Consider the following 25,538-nt stretch of genomic DNA (forward strand, 5'->3'; position numbering starts at 1 on the left):
AATCTGTATCATGAGCAACTTTATGATAGACGGTGGATAATTATGTCTTATCAATAATATCATGTATTATTTCAACATGACACAATTAGTAAGAAAAGGATGAAGTCCACAGCAAAAGGTTCAAATGTTAAAAATAAAAAAAAGCAAACACCAGGGGGCGACATTGCTCTCTGCACTAGTCTCTCATCCAGAGAGAGAGAGAGAGAGAGAGAGGGAGGGATTATACTAGTCACTTGCATTCAGCCACATGATGTTCATAGGAAGATGAAAACGCTTCAAATATCATTTCTGTGCTTTTTTTCCCCGGCTCACAATCGCGCATCACTCGCCGTTTAATTCCCTCCTCAGTGCACACCTCCATTACGTTTGGATTTATAGATGTATGCAAATGATTTTCAATTACTCGCCTTTTCATCACTTTGCCACCACGTCTCATAATTACACATAAAAGCGTGACCACAACTATTTATGTCTCCCTGCACCGCTCATATGCATATGCAATATGCATATGATACTTTCACAAATAGAGGATGCATGCTTTATTTGACAAACATAATCAGCACATATACATATTGTTCATCAGTCAAAAACTTTACTTGCTTGTAATATTTCCATATACTACATTCTAGGAGGGACTGATACTGACTATATTCATGTCGAATAGATACCAAGTACATGCGCGACATAAATCGCCGATATTGATATTTTTTTAACTTGATCATTGAACAATTTTGTGATTGTTTTCATTTTATGTGTTGACGATTATTATAATTATTGTAATAATACATTGTCTTTATTATTTATAATCATTATCATTACATAATGATAATGATTATAAATAATGAACCCCTAAGGGAATAAGCGGAGGAAAATGGATGGATGGATGGATTATAATAATGATTATAAATAATAAAGACAATCATTAGGCAACACAGTCAGAATTGTAAACATGGGTAAACCGTACACTTCTTCACTTTTAATACTTATAATAATATAGTAATACTAGTAAAGTTATTCATTACATTATATTGTAAAAAAAAACAGTAATAATGCAATGATAATAATTACATTTTTACATGATATTGTAAAAATAGGGTAACACTTTAGTATGGGGAACACATATTCACCATTAATTAGTTGCTTATTAACACGCAAATTAGTAACATATTCACTCTTATTTAGTCATTATTAAGTACTTATTAATGCCTTCTTTTGCATAGACTTATTATACAACCAGTTAGCCATTAACTAAGAGTCTTCCCTCAATAACCTCAGAATTATTGCTTATTAGTAACCCAAACCTTTATATGTTCCCCTAGTGTCCAAATAACTTTAAATTAAGTTGTTGTTACTTTAATAAGAAACTAATTAATGGTGAACATGTTCCCCATACTAAAGTGTTACCAAAAATAGATATAATAATATTTGTGCGAAAATAAGGACCCAAAATCGAAAAACGTCACTTCATAAACAACACAATACAAGCATAGACAACAACATCACCCATGTGAACGAGAATATGAACAGAAGGGAAGTGCACAATATCGACGTTATCACGCAAGTATCGATTTGATGCCGACATCACGCTGGGTGTCGACGACGGGATCCACCCCACCTGCCCCTAACTCCATCGTGACTCAGTTATTGATGTCACAATATTGGAGGAATTGTCCTCAAATGTCACGTAAATGCGTGTAAGCGTTGAAAAAAATGTTTTAATAGATAGTATGATATAATGATGATTATTATTATGATTATTACTACTTTTGTGTGTGTGTAGAAGTAGAGGACGAAAGAAGATTTAACAGTTGTTGTTGTTGATATTGATATTTATGTATGTATATATATATATATATATATATATATATATATATATATATATATATATATATATATATATATATATATATATATATATATATATATATATATATATCTTTTTTCTATTTTATAAACTTTTATTTATAATATGCAACATTAACAATCAAGAAATAATAATGCTCAAAACAAGAACAAAAACAGTACAAAACAGCGCCAGGGTATTATAAACTCAATAAAGTAACTACAATAGAACACAATATATATCCATCCATCCATCCATTTTCTACCGCTTATTCCCTTTGGGGTCGCGGGGGGCGCTGGAGCCTATCTCAGCTACAATCGGGCGTATATATACATACATATATATATATATATATGTGTATGTGTACGTGTATGTGTATGTATGTGTGTGTGTGTGTGTGTGTGTGTGTGTGTGTGTGTGTGTGTGTGTGTGTGTGTGTGTGTGTGTGTGTGTGTGTGTGTGTAACAAAAGCCATAGGTTCACACAACTTCGGTAAATAATTTAAATTTGGAACACAGCTTCATAGTTTTCACAGCTTTTTGGTTGTTAAAGGGTAGAGAGTGTTTTAAAGTACAGTTCTAATTATTTTTCTTCTGAGAAACTTACATTTATGAATATAAAACTTAGCCAATAGTCTATCTGTGTTGGCCCTGTGATGAGGTTGCGACTTGTCCAGGGTGTACCCCGCCTTCCGCCCAAATGCAGCTGAGATAGCCTCCTGCATCCCTCGCGACCCCGAAAGGGGCAAGCGGTAGACATGGATGGATGGATGGATGGATGGATAATGAGGTTGCAAATGTAAAATTCATTTTTATTTATTTTTTCCCTACAGTGTTAATCCAAATAGCACATCTATAAAACAAAGCGTTGATATTTAATATTTAGTCTCCAGTGCGCGCTGCTTTTTGCGTCATTTTGCGTTACGCGGAGTGCTGGCGCGTCATTGGCTGGCGGGAAAGAAGCTGTGCGCAAAACCAAGCGCGCCGCTCGCCAGTCGCTCGACAGAAGCCGAGCTGTGAACATCATCTTCTTCATCCTCATCACCACAGCTGCTTGTTTCACTCAAACAGGATCTTTTGTCATTTTTGTGGAGGGGGGAAACAAAAAAAAACACTTTTTTTTCTCGATGCTTCCATCCTGAATAGATTTGATGGAAACATATCAGATGGATGCGCGTCAAAGGACTTTGGAAATGCGCACTTCTTGTAGAAAATAAGGAATATTTTTTTTTTTTTTTGCACTTTAAAAATGATTGTGTTGCTTTTCTTGCTCTCCGTGCCGGGGGGTGCGCTCTGCCAGCTTCGCTACTCGGTAGCGGAGGAGCAGGACCCCGGGACTGTGGTGGGGAATATCGCGGACGACTTGGGTCTGGACATCACCAAACTTTCCGCGCGGCGCTTCCAGACGGTGCCCAGCTCGCGGACCCCCCACCTGGACGTCAACCTGGAGAACGGCGCGCTTTTGGTGAAGGAGAAAATAGACCGGGAGGACATTTGCAAGCAGACGACTCCGTGCCTTTTGCACCTGGAAGTCTTCCTGGAGAACCCGCTGGAGCTTTTCCGCGTCGAGATCGAAGTGATGGATATCAACGACAACCCTCCCGCCTTCCCGGAGGCGGACATTTCCGTGGAGATATCGGAGAGCGCCATCCCCGGGACGCGCTTCCCGGTAGAGAACGCCTTCGACCCGGACGTGGGCGCCAACGCGCTCGGCACGTACGCCATCACCAACAACAACAATTTCTACCTGGACGTGCAGACGCAAAGCGACGGGAACAAGTTCGCCGAACTGGTGCTGGAGAAGCCGCTGGACCGGGAGCAGCAGGCCGTGCACCGCTACGTCCTCACCGCGGTGGACGGCGGCGACCCGCAGCGCACCGGCACCGCGCTTTTGGTCGTCAAAGTTCTGGACTCCAACGACAACGCGCCCACTTTCGACCAGTCCGTGTACGCGGTGGACTTGCTGGAAAACTCCCCGCTGGGCACGGAAGTCATCCAACTTAACGCCACCGACGTGGACGAGGGAGAAAACGGAGAGATTGTTTATTCCTTCAGCAGCCACAACGCGCCGAGGATTAAAGACTTGTTCAGCATCGACGCCCGAACCGGCAGAATCGAAGTGGCGGGCGAGGTGGACTACGAGGAGTCCGGTACGCACCAGATTTACGTACAAGCGAAGGACTTGGGCGCCAACGCGGTCCCGGCGCATTGCAAAGTGCTCGTTAAACTCCTGGACGTGAACGACAACACGCCGGAAATCAGCTTCAGCACCGTGACCGAGTCCGTCAACGAGCAGGACGCCCCCGCCGTCATCGCGCTTTTCAGCGTCTCGGACCGGGACTCCGGTGAGAACGGCTTAATGAGCTGCGAGATCTTAGGAGACGTCCCCTTCAAGCTGAAGTCCTCCTACAAGAACTACTACACCATCATGACGGACGGTCCGCTAGACCGGGAGACCACCGAGTCGTACACCATCACGGTGGTGGCCAAGGACAAAGGCCAGCCGTCTCTCGCCAGCAGTAAGTCCATAAAAGTGCACGTATCTGATGAAAACGACAACGCGCCGCGTTTTACTCAGGCTGTTTACGACGTGTACGTGACCGAGAATAACGTGCCGGGCGCCTTCATCCACGCCGTGAGCGCTTTGGACCCGGATGTGGGACAGAACGCGCTCATCACCTACTCCATATTGGAGTGTGACATCCAGGGCATGTCCGTGGACACCTACGTGTCCATCAACCAGGACACGGGTTATTTGTACGCGCTGCGCTCCTTTGATTACGAGCTGCTCAAAGAGTTCAGCTTCACGGTGCAGGCCAAGGACTCGGGCACCCCGGAACTCTTCTCCAACGCCACCGCCAACGTGATCATCGTGGACCAGAACGACAACGCCCCCGCCGTCATCGCGCCGGTGGGCAGGAACGGCACCGCCAGGGAGCACCTGCCCCGGTCCGCCGAGCCCGGGTACCTGGTGACCCGCGTGGTGGCCATGGACTCGGACGACGGCGAGAACGCGCGGCTGTCCTACAGCATCCTGCGGGGCAATGAGATGGGGATGTTTCGCATGGACTGGAGGACTGGGGAACTGAGGACCGCACGCCGGGTCTCCCCCAAGCGGGACCTTCAGGGTCACTACGACATTCTGATCGAGGTGCGGGATCACGGCCAGCCGCCTTTGTCGTCGTCCGCCAGCGTTAGCGTGATTTTAGTGGACAGCGTGGTGGAAGGGCGGAGCAACGACCGCGGCGCCGCCTCCAAGGCCAAGGAGACCTCTCTTGACCTGACCCTCATCCTCATCATCGCTTTAGGGTCCGTGTCCTTCATCTTCTTGCTGGCCATGATCGTGCTGGCGGTGCGTTGCCAGAAGGACAAGAAGTTGAACCTTCACACCTGCTTGCTCGACTGCTGCTCGTGTTGCGGCTCCTGCTGCGGCCGACAAGCTCGCAGCCGCAAGCAGAAGAAGCTGAGCAAGTCCGACATCATGTTGGTCCAGAGCGCCAACGTGACCTCGGGGGCGGGGGGCCCGGTGGGGCAGGTCCCAGTGGAGGAGTCCGGGGTGGGCGGCGTGGGGGGCGGGTTTGGCTCCCACCACCACCAGAACCAGAACTCGTACTGCTACCAAGTGTGTCTGACGCCAGAGTCGGCCAAAACCGACCTGATGTTCCTGAAACCCTGCAGTCCCTCACGCGGCGCCGACGTCGACCACGCCAATCCCTGCGGCACCCTGGTCGGCAGTTACAGCGACCAGCAACCTGACATCATTTCGAACGGCAGCATTCTGTCAAATGAGGTAAGAATGAATCATCTTTGAGTTGTTATTGGCTAATATGGATCCTGTGGCCTTTAGACAATGTGATGATTGGATATCAATTGTTGGACGTCACCACAAATGTTGAATTTAGGGTTCATAGTTTAATGTTGCATTCATGTGCCATAAGGGGAGACAGCGTGTATGCGTTTGTGTTTTATAAAAAGAGCCCATCTGAAGTGAAATTATGGGAGCAATAATCACCACCACCACAAGTCACTATTATTCATAGAAATTACACTACAGACAAACCTAATACATTCAAGTTTTTGCATAAAAATAAACAATCTAACTGAAAATATCGATATGGCAATACACCATTCCTACAGTGAAGCATGGGGGGGGTAACAGCATCATGATGTGGGGATGTTTTTCACTGTCAGGATAGAGGGAAACATGAATGCAGCCATGTACAGAGACATCCTGGATGAAAACAAACACTTCTCATCCAACCTGATGAAGCTTGAGAGGTGTTGCAAAGAGGAATGGGTGAAACTGCCCAAAGACTGAAAAGGACTTGAGGCTGTAATTGCTACCTCAAGTGCATCAACAAAGTATTGAGGGAATGTTGTGAACACTTACTCACGTGATTTTTTTTTTAATTGTTTCATTTTAAATAACTGCAAAATAAAAATAAAAACATTTTCACATTGTCAATACGGGGTATTGTCTGTAGAATTTTGAGGATACAACTGAATTTACTCCATTATAGAATAAGGCTGTAACAAAAACAAAATGTATAAAAAGTGAAGATGCACTTTCTATACTACTTATATTTTTAATCTGCATGTAAAATGTACCACTAAATTATGTAGAATATTGCAATATTGTATCAAGTATTGTTAGTTTTGCATCGTGCAGTCCTTGCCAATACCCAGCAATATTATTGCTTTTTTCATGTTACACACAAGTAATTGAAGAAGAATGTGTGTGTTTTAACAAAATAGGTCATTAGAAGTGAAATTATGGAAAAAATAATCACTGAAGTCAACTATATCCTTAGACGTGACACGATAGACAAAATAATGTATTCAATAGTTTGCATAAAAATAACCAAAAACAATCTGCCTGAGTTAGGTTGGTTAAACAATATCCACTATACAGCAATACTTGTTATGTTGTTTATTACTGTTAATTGGTTTCAAGCCTGATTGTGGTGAATTAATTTCTGGGACATACGAATCATTTATTTTAAATACAATATGTAATTGGCTAAAGCATACAACAAAAATCATTCTAAATGTGAATTTTAGCATTACGAGAGCCATCGAGACATTTACACTCCCTTAATGCAAGTAATACATAGTAATGCTGCACGAGGCTAAGCCAATCAGTAGCCATGATACTGAACAGCACGCTCTTAATGATTTGGTCTCATCTGGTGGCCAATACGACTGTAGTTTTGATATTTGTACTTTTGTTTTTGCCATTTGTATGCCTATAATGCTGAATTTGGGCCAATATTATGTATAATATGCTTTACAAATATGTGAAAGAGTGATATCTCTAAACTTCAAAGCTTAATGTGATGAGGGATGACTGAAATACACATTTTTTCTTAAATTGTATACATTTTTAAAGTTGTTTTGGGCGCACTGTAACTGACGAACAGTTTATTTGAAGCAAAAAAATATGAATATGAGTATTTTTCAAATCGATTAATCGTTGCAGCCCTAATGCATTGAAATTATTCCGCCCTCTGCATCTGCACATGTGTATGAACCAAAGGAATATGGAAATGTGATTGTCGTTGCAATAAATAATGCTATATGTTTGTATTTTCTCAAGTCATCATATCAGTTTCCCACCAAAATAAAACATAACCTCATAAAGCATACCTTTAATAGTTTGTCGTGTGAAAACATGTACCGTATTTTTCGGACTATAAGTCGCAGTTTTTTTCTCAGGAGCGACTTATGTGTGAAATTATTAACACATTACCGTAAAATATCAAATAATATTATTTAGCTCATTCACGTAAGAGACTAGACGTATACGATTTCATGGGATTTAGCAATTAGGAGTGACAGATTGTTTGGTAAAGGTATAGCATGTTCTATATGTTATAGTTATTTGAATGACTCTTACAATTAATATGTTACGTTAACATACCAGGCACGTTCTCAGTTGGTTATTTATGCGTCATATAACGTACACTTATTCAGCCTGTTGTTCACTATTCTTTATTTATTTTAAATTGCCTTTCAAATGTCTATTCTTGGAGTTGGGTTTTATCAAATACATTTCCCCAAAAAATGCGACTTATACTCCAGTGCGACTTATATGTTTTTTTCCTTCTTTATTATGCATTTTCGGCAGGTGCGGCTTATACTCCGGTGCGACTTATACTCAGAAAAATACGGTACTGCATATTGAATGACAAAATAAAAAAATATATCAATTCGCATTTCTTGGAGTCATACATGTGTCTAGATGCAAGGGGTGCATTAATTCCACAGGAAATCACGTCTCACCAGAAAATCAATACAGAGACATTAAAGATCTATATTATATGGTTAAAAAAGGGTATTGCGATAAATTGCCACTTCAAAAGTTTCCCCACCCAAAATATCGCAAAATATTTCATACCATAATACTCGTGACTCAAGCATCAGTATATGTAATGCATCCCAAAGTCCTTGCCAATATCGAGCACTATTACTGCTGCTTTCATGTGACATATCACAAGTAACTGTGTGTGTTTGAGTGTGTTTTATTAAAAGAGTCCATCTGAAGTGAAATTATGGGAGCAATAATCACCACAGTCAATTTTATTCATAGAAATGACGCGACAGACAAACCTAATTTATTCCAGCTTTTGCATAGAAATAACCAAGAACCAATCAAAGCATAAGTGAGTTAAGTCACATCGTAGATTCTCCTAATTACGTTCCTTTTTATCCTCCGAAGAAGGATTCCGATAAATACTTGAAGGCCAATTTATGCTGAGGCAGCAAATATTAAATGAGAAGAGGAGATAAATGAGTCAATGGCTTCGTTTTGTTCAATGAGGACATTTTTTTTGTGGATTGTCAAAGTCTTGCCTTTGCTGCGCGTTAAGTATTCTGCACACGAGCCAGCATGGCAGCAGCAAGAACAAAGGTTGTTCAGTCCCAGCGTCAGCCGGCTCAATCATTTACGCATTCAATCGCCTCCTAAACCACTCTCTCTCTACTGCTCTCGTCTTGTCTCTCAACTCACTAAGTGGACACGTACGTGCAAGTGGATGCGGTCAATATCGCTACTTTTTAACACTGTCTGCTAGGGTTGTCACCATTTCCGATACTTATTCGATATCTATACCAAGATAAATATGCAAACCCGTTTACTTTTAAATTCAAAAATGTTTCAAAGTATTTAGGGTGACTGTGCTTCAACATGTTTGCACATAATTTAAATTGCAGTATCAGTTGCCAAGAGGTAACTAAATATTAAAAAAAGAACTGCAGTGTTCTATAATATCCCAGTATATCAAAACAAACAATACGGTGCTTATACATATGCTCATAAATAACAACAATAGTCAAGTATTTTACGGTCTAAAAAGAATAGCAGTGACGTGGAGCCTGCAATTATATAAAACCAACAATATTGTTTATAATATTCTTCTAATATGGTTGTAGTGTGATGTCATCATGTCACGTTTAATTAAATATGCTAAAAAAAGGCTAAAACATATATTTAAATACACATTAGGTCAGGAAAAAACACAGAGGCTATATCATCCCTACAAGCCTGAAACAGGCTTGTAGGGATATATTTTCCTGACCTAACGTATATTCCGCTCTTGAGCACTGTATAACGGATAAACCACAGAAACCTCAACTATATATTTAAATACAAATATTTGTGTTTTTATTTGGTATTAGTATCAACATTTCAGCCTTTTCAGCCATTTTTCAAATGTCTGCTTTTTGTTTTATTGTGTTGTTTATTTAATGTCTACAGTGTGTCATAAAAAAAAAGAGCTCTGTTCAACAAATGGCCCCCAGTCCAGACTTAACATGTATTGGCTAATCAAATGAAAGAAGGTGAAAGTGTTTGTTGCGCGAGTGAGAGCGGAGATCCGCCACCACAAGCCCAGGGAGTGTGCACAATCACAGCATGCAGAATGCAACACTTTGAACACCACTGCTTTACTGCAAAGTGTGGCCTGGGGGTGGGGATGCTGGGGATGGGGGGTGTGGTGGGGGGCGGGGGGCATCGGGTTTGCTGAATGCAGCTCTTTTTTATGGCACATTGTAGAAGTAGGGTGAACAAAAAATTTGTAAATGTGTAAAAATGATAATATCATATAAAAACACAAAGATTTGTCTTTAAATATATCTCTACCTCTTTTATTAGCCTAATTCATATCAAATGACAAAAATATATTGTTGTTCTGTTTTATATACTTGACCGCTTCACTGCTGTTATTTTTAGAATGTGAAATAGTTATCTGTTGTTGTTATATATGAGCATATTTATAAGCACAGTACTGTTTGTTTTGATGTACTGGGAGGTTATAGAACACTTTTTGAATGTATGTACTTGTATGTACCTCTTGGCGACTGATACTGCAATTTAAATTCTGTGCAAAAAGATAGTGAAGCACAGTCATCTGGAAAACTTCACACTTTGAAAGACTTTTCAATAAAATAGTGCATTTAAACATACATTGGATCTTTGTTATCGAATAAGCATCGTGAATTTTGGAAATTTGTCGGTATCAACGACTGAAATTCCGGTATCGTAACAATCTTAGTTCCATTTTCATTTGTTTTTGAGTGAGGGTGAACCGGAAGCGCCAAATCCGCATTCGTGACAGGCTTCCACAAATACATAACTACCGAAATTTTTTGGACTATAAGTCGCAGTTTTTTTCATAGTTTAGTTAGTTTGGGGGTGCGACTTATACGCAGGAGCGACTTATGTGTGAAATTATTAACACATTACCGTAAAATATCAAATAATATTATTTAGCTCATTCACGTAAGAGACTAGACATATAAGATTTCATCGGATTTAGCGATTAGGAGTTACAGATTGTTTGGTAAACGTATAGCATGTTATAGTTATTTGAATGACTCTTACCATAATATGTTACGTTAACATACCAGGCACGTTCTCAGTTGGTTATTTATGCGTCATATAACGTACACTTATTCAGCCTGTTGTTCACTATTTTAAATTGCCTTTCAAATGTCTATTCTTGGTGTTGGGTTTTATCAAATAAATTTCCCCAAAAAATGCGATGTTTTTTTCCTTCTTTATTATGCATTTTCGGCCGGTGCGACTTATACTCCGGAGCGACTTATACGCCGAAAAATACGGTATATGGAATCACCAGATATTTTTTTTAGACTTTCTTCATGCACTGAGAATTGATGCAGCTCGCTAAGAAGAAAGAGTATTCGGTACTGACGATACTGAAAAAAGCAGGTGTCGATGTATTTTTTGCATGTTGGTATCGACTTGGTATCTAAGTATTAGGGTTGTACAGTATACCGGTATTAGTATAGTACCGCGATACTAATGAATCATTTTTGGTACTATACCGCTTCTGAAAAGTAATATGTCCAGGAAATATGTCACTGGAAACATGAGGACTTTGAATATGACCAATGTATGATCCTGTAATGTCTTGGTATCGAATTGATAACCAAATTTGTGGTATCATCCAAAACTAATGTAAAGCATCCAAACAACAGAAGAATAAATGATTATTACATTTTAACAGAAGTGTAGATAGAACATGTTAAAACAGAAAGTAAGCAGATATTAACGGGTACATTTACAAGTAGATTAATAACTCAATTTCTACCACTTGTCCTTAATAATTTTGACAAAATAATAGAATGGAAAATGACACAATATGCTACTGCATACTTCAGCAGACTAAATTAGGAGCCTTTGTTTAGAGTGTCCGCCCTGAGATCGGTAGGTTGTGAGTTCAAACCCCGGCCGAGTCATACCAAAGACTATAAAAAAAATGGGACCCATTACCTCCCTGCTTGGCACTCAGCATCAAGGGTTGGAATTGGGGGTTAAATCACCAAAATGATTCCCGGGCGCGGCCACCGCTGCTGCCCACTGCTCCCCTCACCTCCCAGGGGGTGATCAAGGGTGATGGGTCAAATGCAGAGAATAATCTCGCCACACCTAGTGTGTGTGTGACAATCATTGGTACTTTAACTTTAACTTTAACTTTACTTACTACTAAAAGACAAGTTGTCTTGTATGTTCACTATGTTATTTAAGGACAAACTTGCAATAAGAAACATTTGTTTAATGTATCGTAATATTTTTTGTTAAAATAAAGCCAATAATGCCATTTTTTGTGGTCCCCTTTATTTAGAAAATAAATCAAAATAACTTTGGTACCGGTACAGGTACCAAAACATTGGTATCGGCACAACACCAGTCTTGAGTATAAATTATCACTGTTTTAAAAGAGCACATCCTGTGGGTTCAATGTACACAATTGAATATATTACTTGCTCAGACAGCAGTGTGTTTATTCAATTTCAGATTATTGTGTAAGATTTCTTATTGGGGGAAATACATTAATGTCTCTTGTATTGCATTAACCTATTAAAGCCCAAGCTGTTTGTTTACATGCTTTTTTTAATTTCTCTTTGCTATTTGGGCTTATTGGACCCTAATTAGAATAAAAACTAAAAATCATCTTTTAATATGATGAACTTAGTCCATAAGTGCACAAACGTGTACTTCATGTGTAGTGACATGCAAATTTTATTTTTACACTTTTTTTTTTCCAAATTCCATTGTATGTTATACTCTTCTGACACCACCAGGTGGCAGTATAAGTGTCCATATGTCGACATAAGACCCCAATTCAGTAGTGTACACAATTTTGGAAATAAGAGCTAAAAGGGTGCTGTCCACGCATGTGGCCACTAAGGCCTTTAGGGGTTAAAGCCAGCTGCGGTTAGCGCGCGAGTTTGCTTCCCCATTCAATGAGCAGCATCTCCGGTCCGTGAGTTTATTTAGAAAAGTACAGAAAAGTATCGGTACAACACTACTAAGTATTGATACTTTTGACAACACTAGTATCTGTGTACTCACTTCTGTGCAGGACCAGTGTGTATAACCAGCTTTGTTTTTATGGTTCTTCTAGAATAAACACCAGCGGTCGGAGCTCAGCTACCTGGTGGACAGACCGAGACGTGTGAACAGGTACTAAAAACTTCCTGTCTTGCACACAAATGCACACAAATGCACACACACACACACACACACACACACACACACACTAATACACAATATGCTGAGCCAGGTGAAGCACAGAAGCATTCAGCATCTCAGCTAGCCAACATCCAGCAGGCCGAAAGGGAGCCACAGTCTATTCACAGATCTATAAAATTGAATATTACACCCGTCAGTGTGAGCCTGGTGGATTCTGCATCGTTAATTGTGTCTCCGAGAGCCTACATGGTTCCCAGTGTGTTCGTAATGTAGCTCTTCAATTTGGCACCAGTCCCGTAACTGGCAGTGCGGCGCCTATTAAAGCTCTAAGACTGGATTTCATTACATGCCATGTGTAACATCCAATTTAGAAGCGTGATGGCCGCCGTGACGGTATTAATGCAGGTTCTAATTCGCAGTCATTCTCTCTCTCTCTCTTTGCCGTCTTTTAATCACACCCCCCACCATTATTATTAGCGTGACCTTTGACTCCACGCATGACTTGTTTCCATTTCGCCTGTGCTGCTGTGACATGATTGGCTGCATTTTACGTCTCTCCTCCAGTTCGGCATTCCAAGAAGCAGACATTGTCAGCTCTAAGGACAGCGGTCACGGTGATAGCGAACAAGGCGACAGCGATCACGACGCCACCAACCGGGGCCTCACTGCTGGTGAGTTCCACAATAACGTGTCTGATTGTTGACAGGGGACTTCTTTTTTGTGCATTGTTAGCGCAACCAAAGGTGCCGCTCTCGTTTCATATTCATATTATTTGGCAAAGGCTTTGTTAGCTTTCGTTGTTTTGTCCCCTAATCTCCTCACGGCGGTTCTGCTGAGCGATGCTGAAAGGACAGCGACTGACAAGGAGGAAGTGTGAGCCCAGCACTTCGTCCCAGACATTAATCAATAGGTTCACTCAAGTGAAAGGGAAAGAGTAACACAATAAGATGCAGCTGGTTGTATTGTTTTATTTTAACAGCCTCTTATGGTCTGATCTACTAAAAAGTACTAAATAGCGTGTACAAGGGATACAATTGTGTGTTCTATTAGTGGGTGATCTACTAAGACTGTGTACAAAAATAAACTTTTTAAATAAGGATGTTGCATGTATATCGGCTTTTACCATGGAGACACTCATTTACTGCACTTTTTTAAAATTTTTATTTAGCCTTTATTTAACCAGGTAAAATCCCATTGAGATCAAAGATCTCTTTTCCAAGGGAGACCTGGCCAAGAGGGCAGCAGCAAGGTTACATTAAAAACAGTAAACAACACATAAAACATCAAACTTGCTCACGTAACACATGTGCATACAGACAAGGTAGACTGCAATCCTCTCACAGAAGCTTTAAACTCATTCAATGTAACAAGGGTTTAAAGTTGAAGATTCGATTGTATGTTATTCCAAGCCTTCGGTGCTGAAAACCTAAATGCTTTCTTGCCCAGTTCAGTTCTTACTTTGGGGACGACAAATTGCAGAACATTCATTGAACGAAGATTGTGACTTCCTTGTTTCTTTGTTAAAAGACACGATAGATAAAATGGAGTGATACCCAGAATGGTTTTGTAGATGAACACATACCAATGATTGATTTATTGCATCGTATGGGCCAACCTGTGGTGTTCTGCCATAATGTCGACATGCAGCACACAAATAATGACCTGTATAATATGTACCACCTTTACTAGACTATATTGAAGCGCGATCTAGACAACAGAGCCTACTTTTAGCACGGTGAAAGTGCTGTCTGGGGTGTTGTGACTGTGTATCTACAATGGTACATAGATGCAAGAAAATGCATATTGCAAAAAGTTTTTATCGTATATCACCTATATGAAAAAAACAAATGCCATTGATCAAGACGCCAGGCGGACACTGAAACAAAATCAATTGAATTTGTTTTAATCAGGCCCGTAAGTCATCTAGCAGCTATTCGATTATAACATGTCATTGTTGAATAGACGATGTGTTGAATATTTTAATTCATGAAAGTCCAAATCTGTTGACACATGCACACAGGCGGATTATTGTCTCTCTTCGTCATCTGTTTTTGCAGCGCGATCGCCTTCTTTCTCAAAGCAGTTTGTGCTTAACTGTGCCAGTTTACATACACATTATAAACATGCTAATTATATATATATGTATTTACTGTCTATATATGCATATAATGCGTATATATGTATATACTGTGTGTCTGTGTGGTATATATATATATATATATATATATATATATATATATATATATATATATATAAATATATATATATATATATATATATATATATATATATATATATATATATATATATATATATATATATATATATATATATATATATATATATATATATATATACACACACACGTGTATATATATTACTATACATATGTGTGTATATATATAATTTCCATATGTGTATATACATATATATATATGTATAATTTCTATATGTATATACCGGGATTGCCAAGATACCTGTGGCGGTGGGGGCGTAGTTAGGGGCGTGGTCACCATGACCGCATAATTTGCTATGATGATATGATTTTCTATAAAAACCATTAAAAAATGTATATATACATTTAAAAACAAATCTGTTATTGTTAATCAATATTAACATACATTTTTATGTCTTTTTGCCATATTTTCAATTATTGCTGCTGTACAATGCACTTTGTTGAGAATTTTAAAAGTTTTTTTATTTAAAAACTAGCAACTTGCATCTTTTTCTGGTGTTATAATATAATGTACTCATGTTAAGCAGTGTTAATTTTGACAGCTGTTTTTAATTCAGTTTTAGTTATTATTTTTTGAGGACAATTTATTTTAGTTTTAGTCATATTTTAGTCATCTAAATTAATTTAGTTTTAGTCAACAAAAAATGTAGTCGTCTAAAACTACAGTATATGGTGTCGACTTAAATATAAACTATATCGGACAACGCATCTTTGAAGTTGTCTTGAAAGCACTTTTATCTATTATTATTTTTCAAATGTTGAATAACACATGACTCAAATGGTCACATGAAAAAAACAAACTAGTTTTAACGGGCAAGCTCACTTATGCTTACAACAAAAGTAGTGGTAGTGTAAGCCTGCAGATGATTAGCCTGCATAATCCTTCTATCCCTTAATAGAATAGAATAGAATAGAATGGACTTTATTGTCATTATATTTGCAAATAACAAGATTAAGGACTCCAACTTAAGGTGCAGTAGTGGGAACAAATATGGGGTAAAAATAAATGACACAACAGGTAATAAAGAAAGAAAATGTCCCCGACAAAAAGCGAGCTGACGTTTCACCTGCTTTGTGCTGGTGCTCCAGTTGGACTTTCGCTCCTTAAAAGCCGCCACAGTATGTCCATTATAGTGTAACGATCTGCTGGTGATAATGTTTTATATTTGTGTGGTTTTGAATTGATCAAACACACCGTCCGTGCCTGAAAGTGTCTTGGCGGAGTATAAGAAAGTGTTGTTATGTGTCTGGGAAAGCACAGAGATGAAAGGGTTTGCATGTTTCACTATGTAAAAGCGCTTTGAGTCACTAGAGAAAAGTGCTATATAAATATAATTCACTTCACTTCACTTCATGTGAGGTAAAGCCCCTCGGTATTGGGCCGGTTGTTATCATACGATTGGCAATAAAAGATAAAAAAACACCGTCAGACTTTCTTCTGGAGGCGACAGTACCGTATTTTCCGCACCATAAGGCGCCCTGGGTTAAAAGCCGCGCCTTCAATGAACGGCATATTTCAAAACTTTGTCCACCTATAAGCCGCCCGGTGTTGTAAGCCGCATCTAACTGCGCTAAAGGAATGTCAAAAAAACAGTCAGATAGGTCAGTCAAACTTTAATAATATATTAAAAACCAGCGTTCTAACAACTCTGTTCACTCCCAAAATGTACGCAAATGTGCAATCAGAAACATAGTAAAATTCAAAATAGTGCAGAGCAATAGCAACATAATGTTGCTCGAACGTTAATGTCACAACACACAAAATAAACATAACGCTCACTTTCTGAAGTTATTCTTCATTCATAAATCCCTCGAATTATTCTCCTTCGTTGTCCGAATTGAAAAGTTGGGCGAATGTGGGATCCAAAATGTCGTCTGGCGCTGTCTCCCTGTCTCCCTGTCTTGGTGAACGTCACGTGTGTTCGCCTTCTGTCATCCACTGTTCCCACGCAGTTAGCAGTCTAGCTTCGAAATGCCCTGTTGACACCAATATCTAGCGGCTGGAGGTCTTTTGTCAATCCACCCGGAATGATGGCGAGTATTGAATTAAGCGCGTAAGCGTGTCTCTTAATGTGATGTTATGAGCTAGCAAATATAACAACTACACTACCCAGCATGCAACGAAAGTGACGAGCATGCGCGGTAGCCCTGAGAAGCGTTGTTGTATGCTGGGAGTTAGAATGTGGTTATGAGCACGCTGTGAGTAAACGTTGAGAACTCAGTTAACACGCCTCGTCTGCATTATTTATAATTAGACAGACAACACACTTAATAGGAGCCATTTTGGGGTCTTTACATAAACACACAAATGGAAATGAAACGTCACATATCCCAGCATGCACCGCGCGCTTCTTCTACGGGGAAAAAAGATGGCGGCTGTTTACCGAAGTTGCGAGACCGAAACTTTATGAAAATGAATCTTAATATTTATCCATATATAAAGCGCACCGGGTTATAAGGCGCACTGTCAGCTTTTGAGAAAATTTGTGGTTTTTAGGTGCGCCTTATAGTGCGGAAAATACGGTACATGAAGCTGTATTTCCATCTGTACTTAAATATAATTAACATGTTAAGTCAATAAACATATTATTACTACTAATTATTATTTTAGTTATTATTTACTAATTTTACCATTGCGTAATTGTATGTACATTTATTTTTATCAGTTTTTGTAAGTCTCTTCTTTTGCAGTATATTTAATTAGTATTTATTTTTGTAATAAGCCTGACCTAAGCCTTGATAATAATCTTTGTGATTAACACATGGTTTCATATCACTAGGCAAGGTTTATCCTGTTAAACTGTAAGTAAGTTAGATATAATTATGATATAGGATTAAAATTAAGATTAAGATTACTACGGTAATTCAGTGTTAATATTTGAGTGGGCTCCAGGACCCTCTGTAGTGGAAAAGTTGGGCACTGAGGTCAAAAAGGTTAAGAACCCCTGTGCTAAATATGTATATTTGCATTTTCTTCTAATATTGTGGGCAGTCTGATTATCATCATATATTCTACATAATCATGAAGAAAAACACACTAAGTGGATTGCGCTCCTTATTCTGCTCACTAAAGAGATGCAATCTTCCGCGATCAAATTTAGTAGATCAGCTGTGTGCGTGCTTTTACAGCAGGGAAGGGATTCATATGGCCCCATTGAGAGGAAGGTGAGGGGTTAATAATTTTGCAATGCAGTCTGCTGAAAATGATGGAAAGTGTCACTCTACATAGCAACTGACACTGTGGTCAAAAATGGAATTGCCACAAAACATATTTTAAGATATTCAACACCTTATACAGCCTGGCGGCTAAATTGAATAGTGTGCACCCCCCCAATTTGTCACGTTTCATTTGTCAGGTAAACCGCGGCAAATGGGGCCATATTATTCCCCATCCTACTGTAAGTTTGCCTTTGGTAGATCAGACCCTTTGACTTGTAATTAAAATCGACGTCGAGACATTAAAAATGTATATTATTTTGTTTGAAAAAGTGATTCAATATATTTCCATATAAATATTATTTTAAATAGGAGTCATCTTTAAAAGTATACTCTTTTCCAGGTACAGTGTTACCACAAGAACAGTACAGGCCAAACGTTTGGACACAGCTTCTCTTTCAATGTGTTTTCTTTATTTTCATGACTATTTACATTGTAGATTGTCACTGAAGGCATCACAACTATGAATGAAAACATGCGGAGTTATGTACTTAACAAAAAAAGGTGAAATAACTGAAAACATGTTTTATATTCTAGTTTCTTCAAAATAGCCACCTTTTGCTGTGATTACTTTTTTGCACACTCTTGGCATTCACTCAATGAGCTTCAAGAGGTAGTCACCCAAAAGGGTTTTCACTTCACAGGTGTGCTTGAAGCTCATCGAGAGAATCCCAAGAGTGTGCAAAGCAGTCATCAGAGCAAAGGGTGGCTATTTTGAAGAAACTAGAATATAAAACATGTTTTCAGTTACTTCACCTTTTTTTGTTAAGTACATAACTCCACATGTGTCCATTCATAGTTTTGATGCCTTCAGTGACAATCTACAATGTAAATAGTCATGGAAATAAAGAAAACACATTGAATGAGGAGAAGGTGTGTCCAAACTTTTGGCCTGTACTGTATATTTTGGCAAAAATGTATATTATAGGAAAAGTAAGGGTTATAAAAACCAAGTTACAATTGTACATTCTTCAGATATCAATCATTACCTTAAATGTGCCGTTTCAACATCGCTATTGAGTTATTTGTGTTTGTATTTCACTGCCTTTTTTTCGACACATCTCACCGTAACGGTCGTCTTGTTTTTTCGAACATTTGATTAGGTTTGTACCTGTTTATTGATCAAAGTGGAGTCAGACGAAAAAAAGGATCGGTAGGAAATTGTATTTCATATTGAATTGCCCTTTTCCTGTGAAGGTCCACTCGACTACGTCTGTCTGGACAACAGCCTGCCGAGTCGTAGAATCCAAATCAGGACCCATTGGATCGACAATGTAGGATAGTCAACAGTCGTCACGCTCTGTGGCATTTGACGTTCATTTTATTCATTTAATGAAATATCAAAGTTGTTGTACAAGTCGTGGTGTGTTTTGTGCGTTTACAAACAACCAAAACGATAATCAACACACGCTTTACACTAGCATAAACACGTAATGATTTATGTCGCTTCATCTGTAGAGTGTTGGAAAAGATGATGCAATAAAACATGAGGGGTAAACTCACTTGTGCGATGTGGTAAGTACAGTATTACCTCAATATAATTGGTTCTGTGACACAGGTTGTAAATAAACTCACATTGCAAAACAGTCGCCCATTGAAATAAATTAATATTAGAGATGTCCGATAATGGCTTTTTTGCCGATATCCGATATTCCGATATTGTCCAACTCTTAATTACCGATTCCGATATCAACCGATACCGATATATACAGTCGTGGAATTAACACATTATTATGCCTAATTTTGTTGTGATGCACCGCTGGATACATTAAACAATGTAACAAGGTTTTCCAAAATAAATCAACTCAAGTTATGGAAGAAAATGCCAACATGGCGCTGCCATATTTATTATTGAAGTCACAAAGTGCATTATATTTTTTTAACATGCCTCAAAACAGCAGCTTGGAATTTGGGACATGCTCTCCCTGAGAGAGCATGAGGAGGTTGAGGTGGGCGAGGTAGATGGGGGGTGTATATTGTAGCGTCCTGGAAGAGTTAGTGCTGCAAGGGGTTCTGGGTATTTGTTCTGTTGTGTTTATGTTGTGTTACGGTGCGGATGTTCTCCCAAAATATGTTTGTCATTCTTGTTTGGTGTGGGTTCACAGTGTTGTACCAGTGTTAAAGTTGTTTATATGGCCACCCTCAGTGTGACCTGTATGGCTGTTGACCAAGTATGCTTTGTATTCACTTGTGTGTGTGAAAAGCCGTAGATATTATGTGATTGGGCCGGCACGCAAAGGCAGTGCCTTTAAGGTTTATTGGCGCTCTGTACTTTTGCTGGACAAAATAAGACAAAGAATGAGTGGAAGATTTTACATGTAAACAAACTGTTGCGTCACAGTCCACACTACGGTGAGTTCAAGAACTGCCAAAATTAGTAGGACGAAACGATGTTCACCAAACTCTCATCAGTGAAGCATACACACAAACATATTAAACAGTGGGCTTTCTAACAATTAGGAAGGTTTGTGTCATGTTTGTCCTCAAACAAAAAACATACTAAAACAAAACAAGTATTTTCTTTTTCCATTTTCAATCCTTTTTAAAAAATGCTCCAGGGAGCCACTAGGGCGGCACTAAAGAGCCGCAAGCGGCTTGAGAGCTGCGGGTTGCTGACCCCCGCACTAGTAGTATGCGGGCTCTAATTAGTGGGATGCCAAAGTATCACTTAATTAGGTGATCTTTGTTTTATTTTGCTATATTCAAAGTCGGGCTGGGCGGTATATCAGTTTTATGAATTATACTGGTATATTTTCGAAAGAGATGCAATTTATGTGATTCTATCGAGTCAACAACGCGACAGAGATGGATGCACTTAAACACATTTATTCTAAAATACAAACTTTGTGTAAATATACTGTAAAGATGTTCCCAGTTGCAACGGGAATAAAAAAAAAAAACAGATTTAAAAAGCTGCTAGAAATGATTCACCGGTTATGTGTTAACTACTTGGCTCAAGAAGCACTGCCACAACAAATATAAAAGGGTGTTTCTGCAGTGGCAATATTGTCAGCTGCCACACAGCATCCTGCAGTTTACAGCTTGGTGTTCCTGGCTTAAATGTTTAATGGCAACAATGGTCTACTAAAAATGTTGAGTTAAACAAACACTATTGTTAAATGTAAATTATTGTCTAGTTGTTGCTGATGTTTAAAACCAGGGACTTGAGTTTATATATATATATATTTTATGTTTTTGTTATTAGCTGAGGATTTGAGCATAACTAAAGCTTTGTTTTAAAGAAGATTGAAGATTATACTTTATTATTCTTATATTATTTTCAAGGCTTTTTATTTTTTTTAATTTGCATCTATCTTTGCATGAAAGTATAACATTTCCCAAAAATTACCCATGTTTCAATAAAACAACTTGACACGCATATTTGGTTTTGACTTAGATTAAAGCCACTTGACTTAGTCTAAACTTGTTCACTGTTCTGTTACAGAGAACAAGGAAATTGGATTGCTTCTTCTAGTGGCTCCCTGGAGCATTTTTAAAAAAGGATTGAAAATGGAAAAATAAAATATTTTTTTTGTTTTAGTATGTTTTTTGTTTGAGGACAAACATGACACAAACCTTCCTAATGGTTAGAAAGCCCACTGTTTAATATGTTTGTGTGTATGCTTCACTGATGAGAGTTTGGTGAACATCGTTTTGTCCTACTAATTTTGGCAGTTCTTGAACTCACCATAATGTGGACTGTGAGGCAACAGTTTGTTTACATGTAAAATCTTCCACTCATTCTTTGTCTCATTTTGTCCACCAAACGTTTTATGCTGTGTGTGAATGCACAAAGGGGTAGGATTAAATACACTCTGCTTCTTCTTACTCCTTTTCGTACGTGCTGTAATGAAACAACTGGAATTGTGTGATGCATTACATCGTATCGTATGCATGTTCGAAATAAACTGAACTGAACTGAACTTTCCCGAAAGAAATAGCGCGATGTACTTAGTATACAGCCAACATATATATATATATATATATGGGACATGAATTTTGTTCCATACCGCCCAGCCCTAAGTAATACACAGTGTTACTAAATATACTTGTTAAATAAAAACTCTTCCTTTTAATTAGTACTTAGGCTTACTACGCTAATGTGTTAGTCAGTATGGTGGTACATGGAGAGCCAAGTGTTTTTTTGAGGTGGTACTTGAAAAAAGTTTGAGAACTGCTGTGACTTTCTTCCTTTCCATGCTTGTAAAAATAAAGTTATGTTGATCTCTAGCTATAAGCTAATGTTAAGCAAGTAAGACCAGTTGTGTCGGTCGGATCTTACGAGGTTTGATTGATTGATTGATTGAAACTTTTATTAGTAGATTGCACAGTACAGTACATGTTCCGTACAATTGACCACTAAATGGTAACACCCGAATAGGTTTTTCAACTTGTTTAAGTCGGGGTCCACGTTAATCAATTCATGGGTTTACTGTGACATTCACTACATTAACTAGTGGTGGGGAGGATCGTAAGCGGAATTGTTGCTAGTAAAACAAAACATGACAATTAGCCGAGAGACCAGGTAAAAAGGTCAAACGCAGTCAAGCAATTTCAAAAAAATAAATGTCAGTAGGATTAGAGTTTTGGTGATTCACGTCATTGTTATTATTCCTAAACCTATTTAGCTGAATTTTTAATAAACGTGCTCTCGCTGCATTGATGAAGCATTTTTAAGCTCACAAATTAGGACAAAAAATGTAGCAATTGGTTTAAATAGAAGAAAACTTTCTCAATAGTTCTTTATAAAATGTTTGGGGGTCCCCTTAACATCTTCATGCATTATCCTGTGTTTAAATGCTATTCAATAGCATTTAAGCGAGCTAGCGATTAGCATGCAAGCTTGCTTCTCCAGTAAATGAGCGGTATCACCGGTCGTGAGTATATCAAAGTGTGGTTTATCAATCACAGTTATATGATCATTTAAAATCTAATTGCAGGAGTTTTACTGTGGTTTATCATTAGACATGGTAATCGTTACATCTAAGATTGCAACTGGAGATGTCCGATAATGGCTTTTTTGACGATATCCGATATTCCGATATTGTCCAACTCTTAATTACCGATTCCGATATCAACCGATACCGATATATACAGTCGTGGAATTAACACATTATTATGCCTAATTTTGTTGTGATGCCCCTCTGGATGCATTAAGCAATGTAACTTTACCATGAATTGATTAACGTGGACCCCGACTTAAACAAGTTACCATTTAGTGGTCAATTGTACGGAATATGTACTGTGCTGTGTAATCTACTAATAAAAATGTCAATCAATCAATCAAAAACAAGGTTTTCCAAAATAAGAGAACAACTTCAACTCCAGTTATGGAAAAAAGTGCCAACATGGCACTGCCATATTTATTATTGAAGTCACAAAGTGCATTATTTTTTTTAACATGCCTCAAAACAGCTTGGAATTTGGGACATGCTGTTCCTGAGATAATCCGAATACCCACTACAACTATGGGAAATACTATACTTTGTCTTTCACAAAGTGCATTATTTTTTTTATTTTTTAAACATGCCTCAAAACAACAGCTACAAAAACAATGAAGGCACACAGCTTCAGTCCAGAGTATACTAGAGCATACTTGCCAACCTTGAGACCTCCAAATTCGGGAGATGGGCGGGGTTGGGGGGCGGGGTTTTGTGGTAACGGGGGTGTATATTGTAGCGTCCCGGAAAAGTTAGTGCTGCAAGGGGTCCTGGGTATTTATTCTGTTTTGTTTATGTTGTGTTACGGTGCGGATGTTCTCCCGAAATGTGTTTGTCATTCTTGTTTGGTGTGGGTTCACAGTATGGCGCATAATTGTAACAGTGTTAAAGTTGTTTATACGGCCATCCTCAGTGTGACCTGTATGTCAGTTGATCAAGTATGACTCGCATTCACTTATGTGTGTGTTAAAGCCGCATATATTACGTGACTGGACTGGCACGCTGTTTGTATAGAGGAAAAGCGGATGTGACGACAGGTTGTAGAGGACGCCTTTAAGGCACGCCCCCAATATTGTTGTCCGGGTGGAAATCGTGAGGAATTCAGGAGAATGGTTGCCCCGGGAGATTTTCGGGAGGGGCACTGAAATTCGTGAGTCTCCCGGGAAAATCGGGAGGGTTGGCAAGTATGCCCTACGTCCGTGTTTTACCGGATATGTACCGCTCCACAGCGGCGTTTTAAAAAGTCATTAATTTTACTTTTTGAATCCGATACCGATAATTTCCAATATTACATTTTAAAGCATTTATCGGCCGATAATTTCGGCAGGCCGATATTATCGGACATCTCTAGTTGCAACTATCAAACATTTTTGGTTATCGCGTAATCTATTGATTAGTTTGTTCGATGCAATGCATGTTCTACAGAAAATAGTTAAAAACAGTTTATCAGCTTGCCATAACCTTTAATATTGTTTTCTAATAATTGCCAATCATCAACATTGAAATTATACTTTTAACGTGAGAATAATCAGATCTGTGTGTGTGTGTGTGTGTGTCAATTTCAATAGTAATTTGTTCTGAGTGTCTGAGGAATGATCCGATACCTACCTCATACTGACATAAATTAGACGTGACAATGACATATGTGAAAAGCTCAATTGGCAATCAATTTTATGCATTAAACCACATGGGATATATTACAAATATTACTGAGCACGGAGGTAGTTGTTCAGGGCCAATGGCAGTAATATCCTTCTGACAAGCTAGTGTACTATTAAAACTTAGATGTATGCTTTAATTACTGCAATGTGTTTCTTGAACGTGTAGGAATGAATGGAACATACTTTCTTGTGGGTTTTGTATCCCTCCCTAAGGCTCTTTTGGTAATAACTTCCTACTAAAATGGAATTCTCTTCTAATGGGCAGTGTGGATCATTTTGTAGTCGCAGTTTTTACATATTGCTTTGATTCCTATTTTTGCATGTAAATGTGGGCAGTATGCGGTTGACGTTTATTTCGGTCATGTGTGCTGTTTCAACATGATACATCACATATTTCACACATTTTTCCCTTCTCTTTTCGACATGCTTGAAAAGGAGTAGGAAGAAGCAAAGCATATTCATTCCCACCCCCTTTCCACTTCATATCATTTTCTTTACACATATGTTAATTTCCTGTTTTCAACTTGCAACACATTTTACATCAATGTTTTATAAATACAACAGTTTTCTTAATAAATAGTTATGCCAGTTACGATTCACTTAATGAGATTAATTATATCTGTTGCGTTTCGACCAGATGTTCCTCC

General features: G+C 38.8%; 1 protein-coding gene across 3 annotated transcripts in view; it reads left to right on the top strand.

Annotated features, from left to right (window-relative positions):
* Positions 1-2,856: 2,856 nt before the first annotated feature.
* Positions 2,857-25,538, top strand: part of pcdh10a (protocadherin 10a) — an 85,601-nt gene continuing 62,919 nt past the window's right edge. For all 3 annotated transcript variants that reach the window (XM_061983915.1, XM_061983917.1, XM_061983918.1), the window contains exons 1-3: positions 2,857-5,632; positions 12,771-12,829; positions 13,403-13,509. In XM_061983915.1, coding sequence (XP_061839899.1) covers positions 3,092-5,632; positions 12,771-12,829; positions 13,403-13,509 — 2,707 coding nt within the window. In that variant the 5' untranslated portion in view covers positions 2,857-3,091. The remainder of the gene's footprint in view (positions 5,633-12,770; positions 12,830-13,402; positions 13,510-25,538) is intronic.

The sequence above is a fragment of the Nerophis lumbriciformis genome, linkage group LG25 (genome assembly GCF_033978685.3).
Source record: "Nerophis lumbriciformis linkage group LG25, RoL_Nlum_v2.1, whole genome shotgun sequence".
In the NCBI taxonomy this organism is placed as follows: domain Eukaryota; kingdom Metazoa; phylum Chordata; class Actinopteri; order Syngnathiformes; family Syngnathidae; genus Nerophis; species Nerophis lumbriciformis.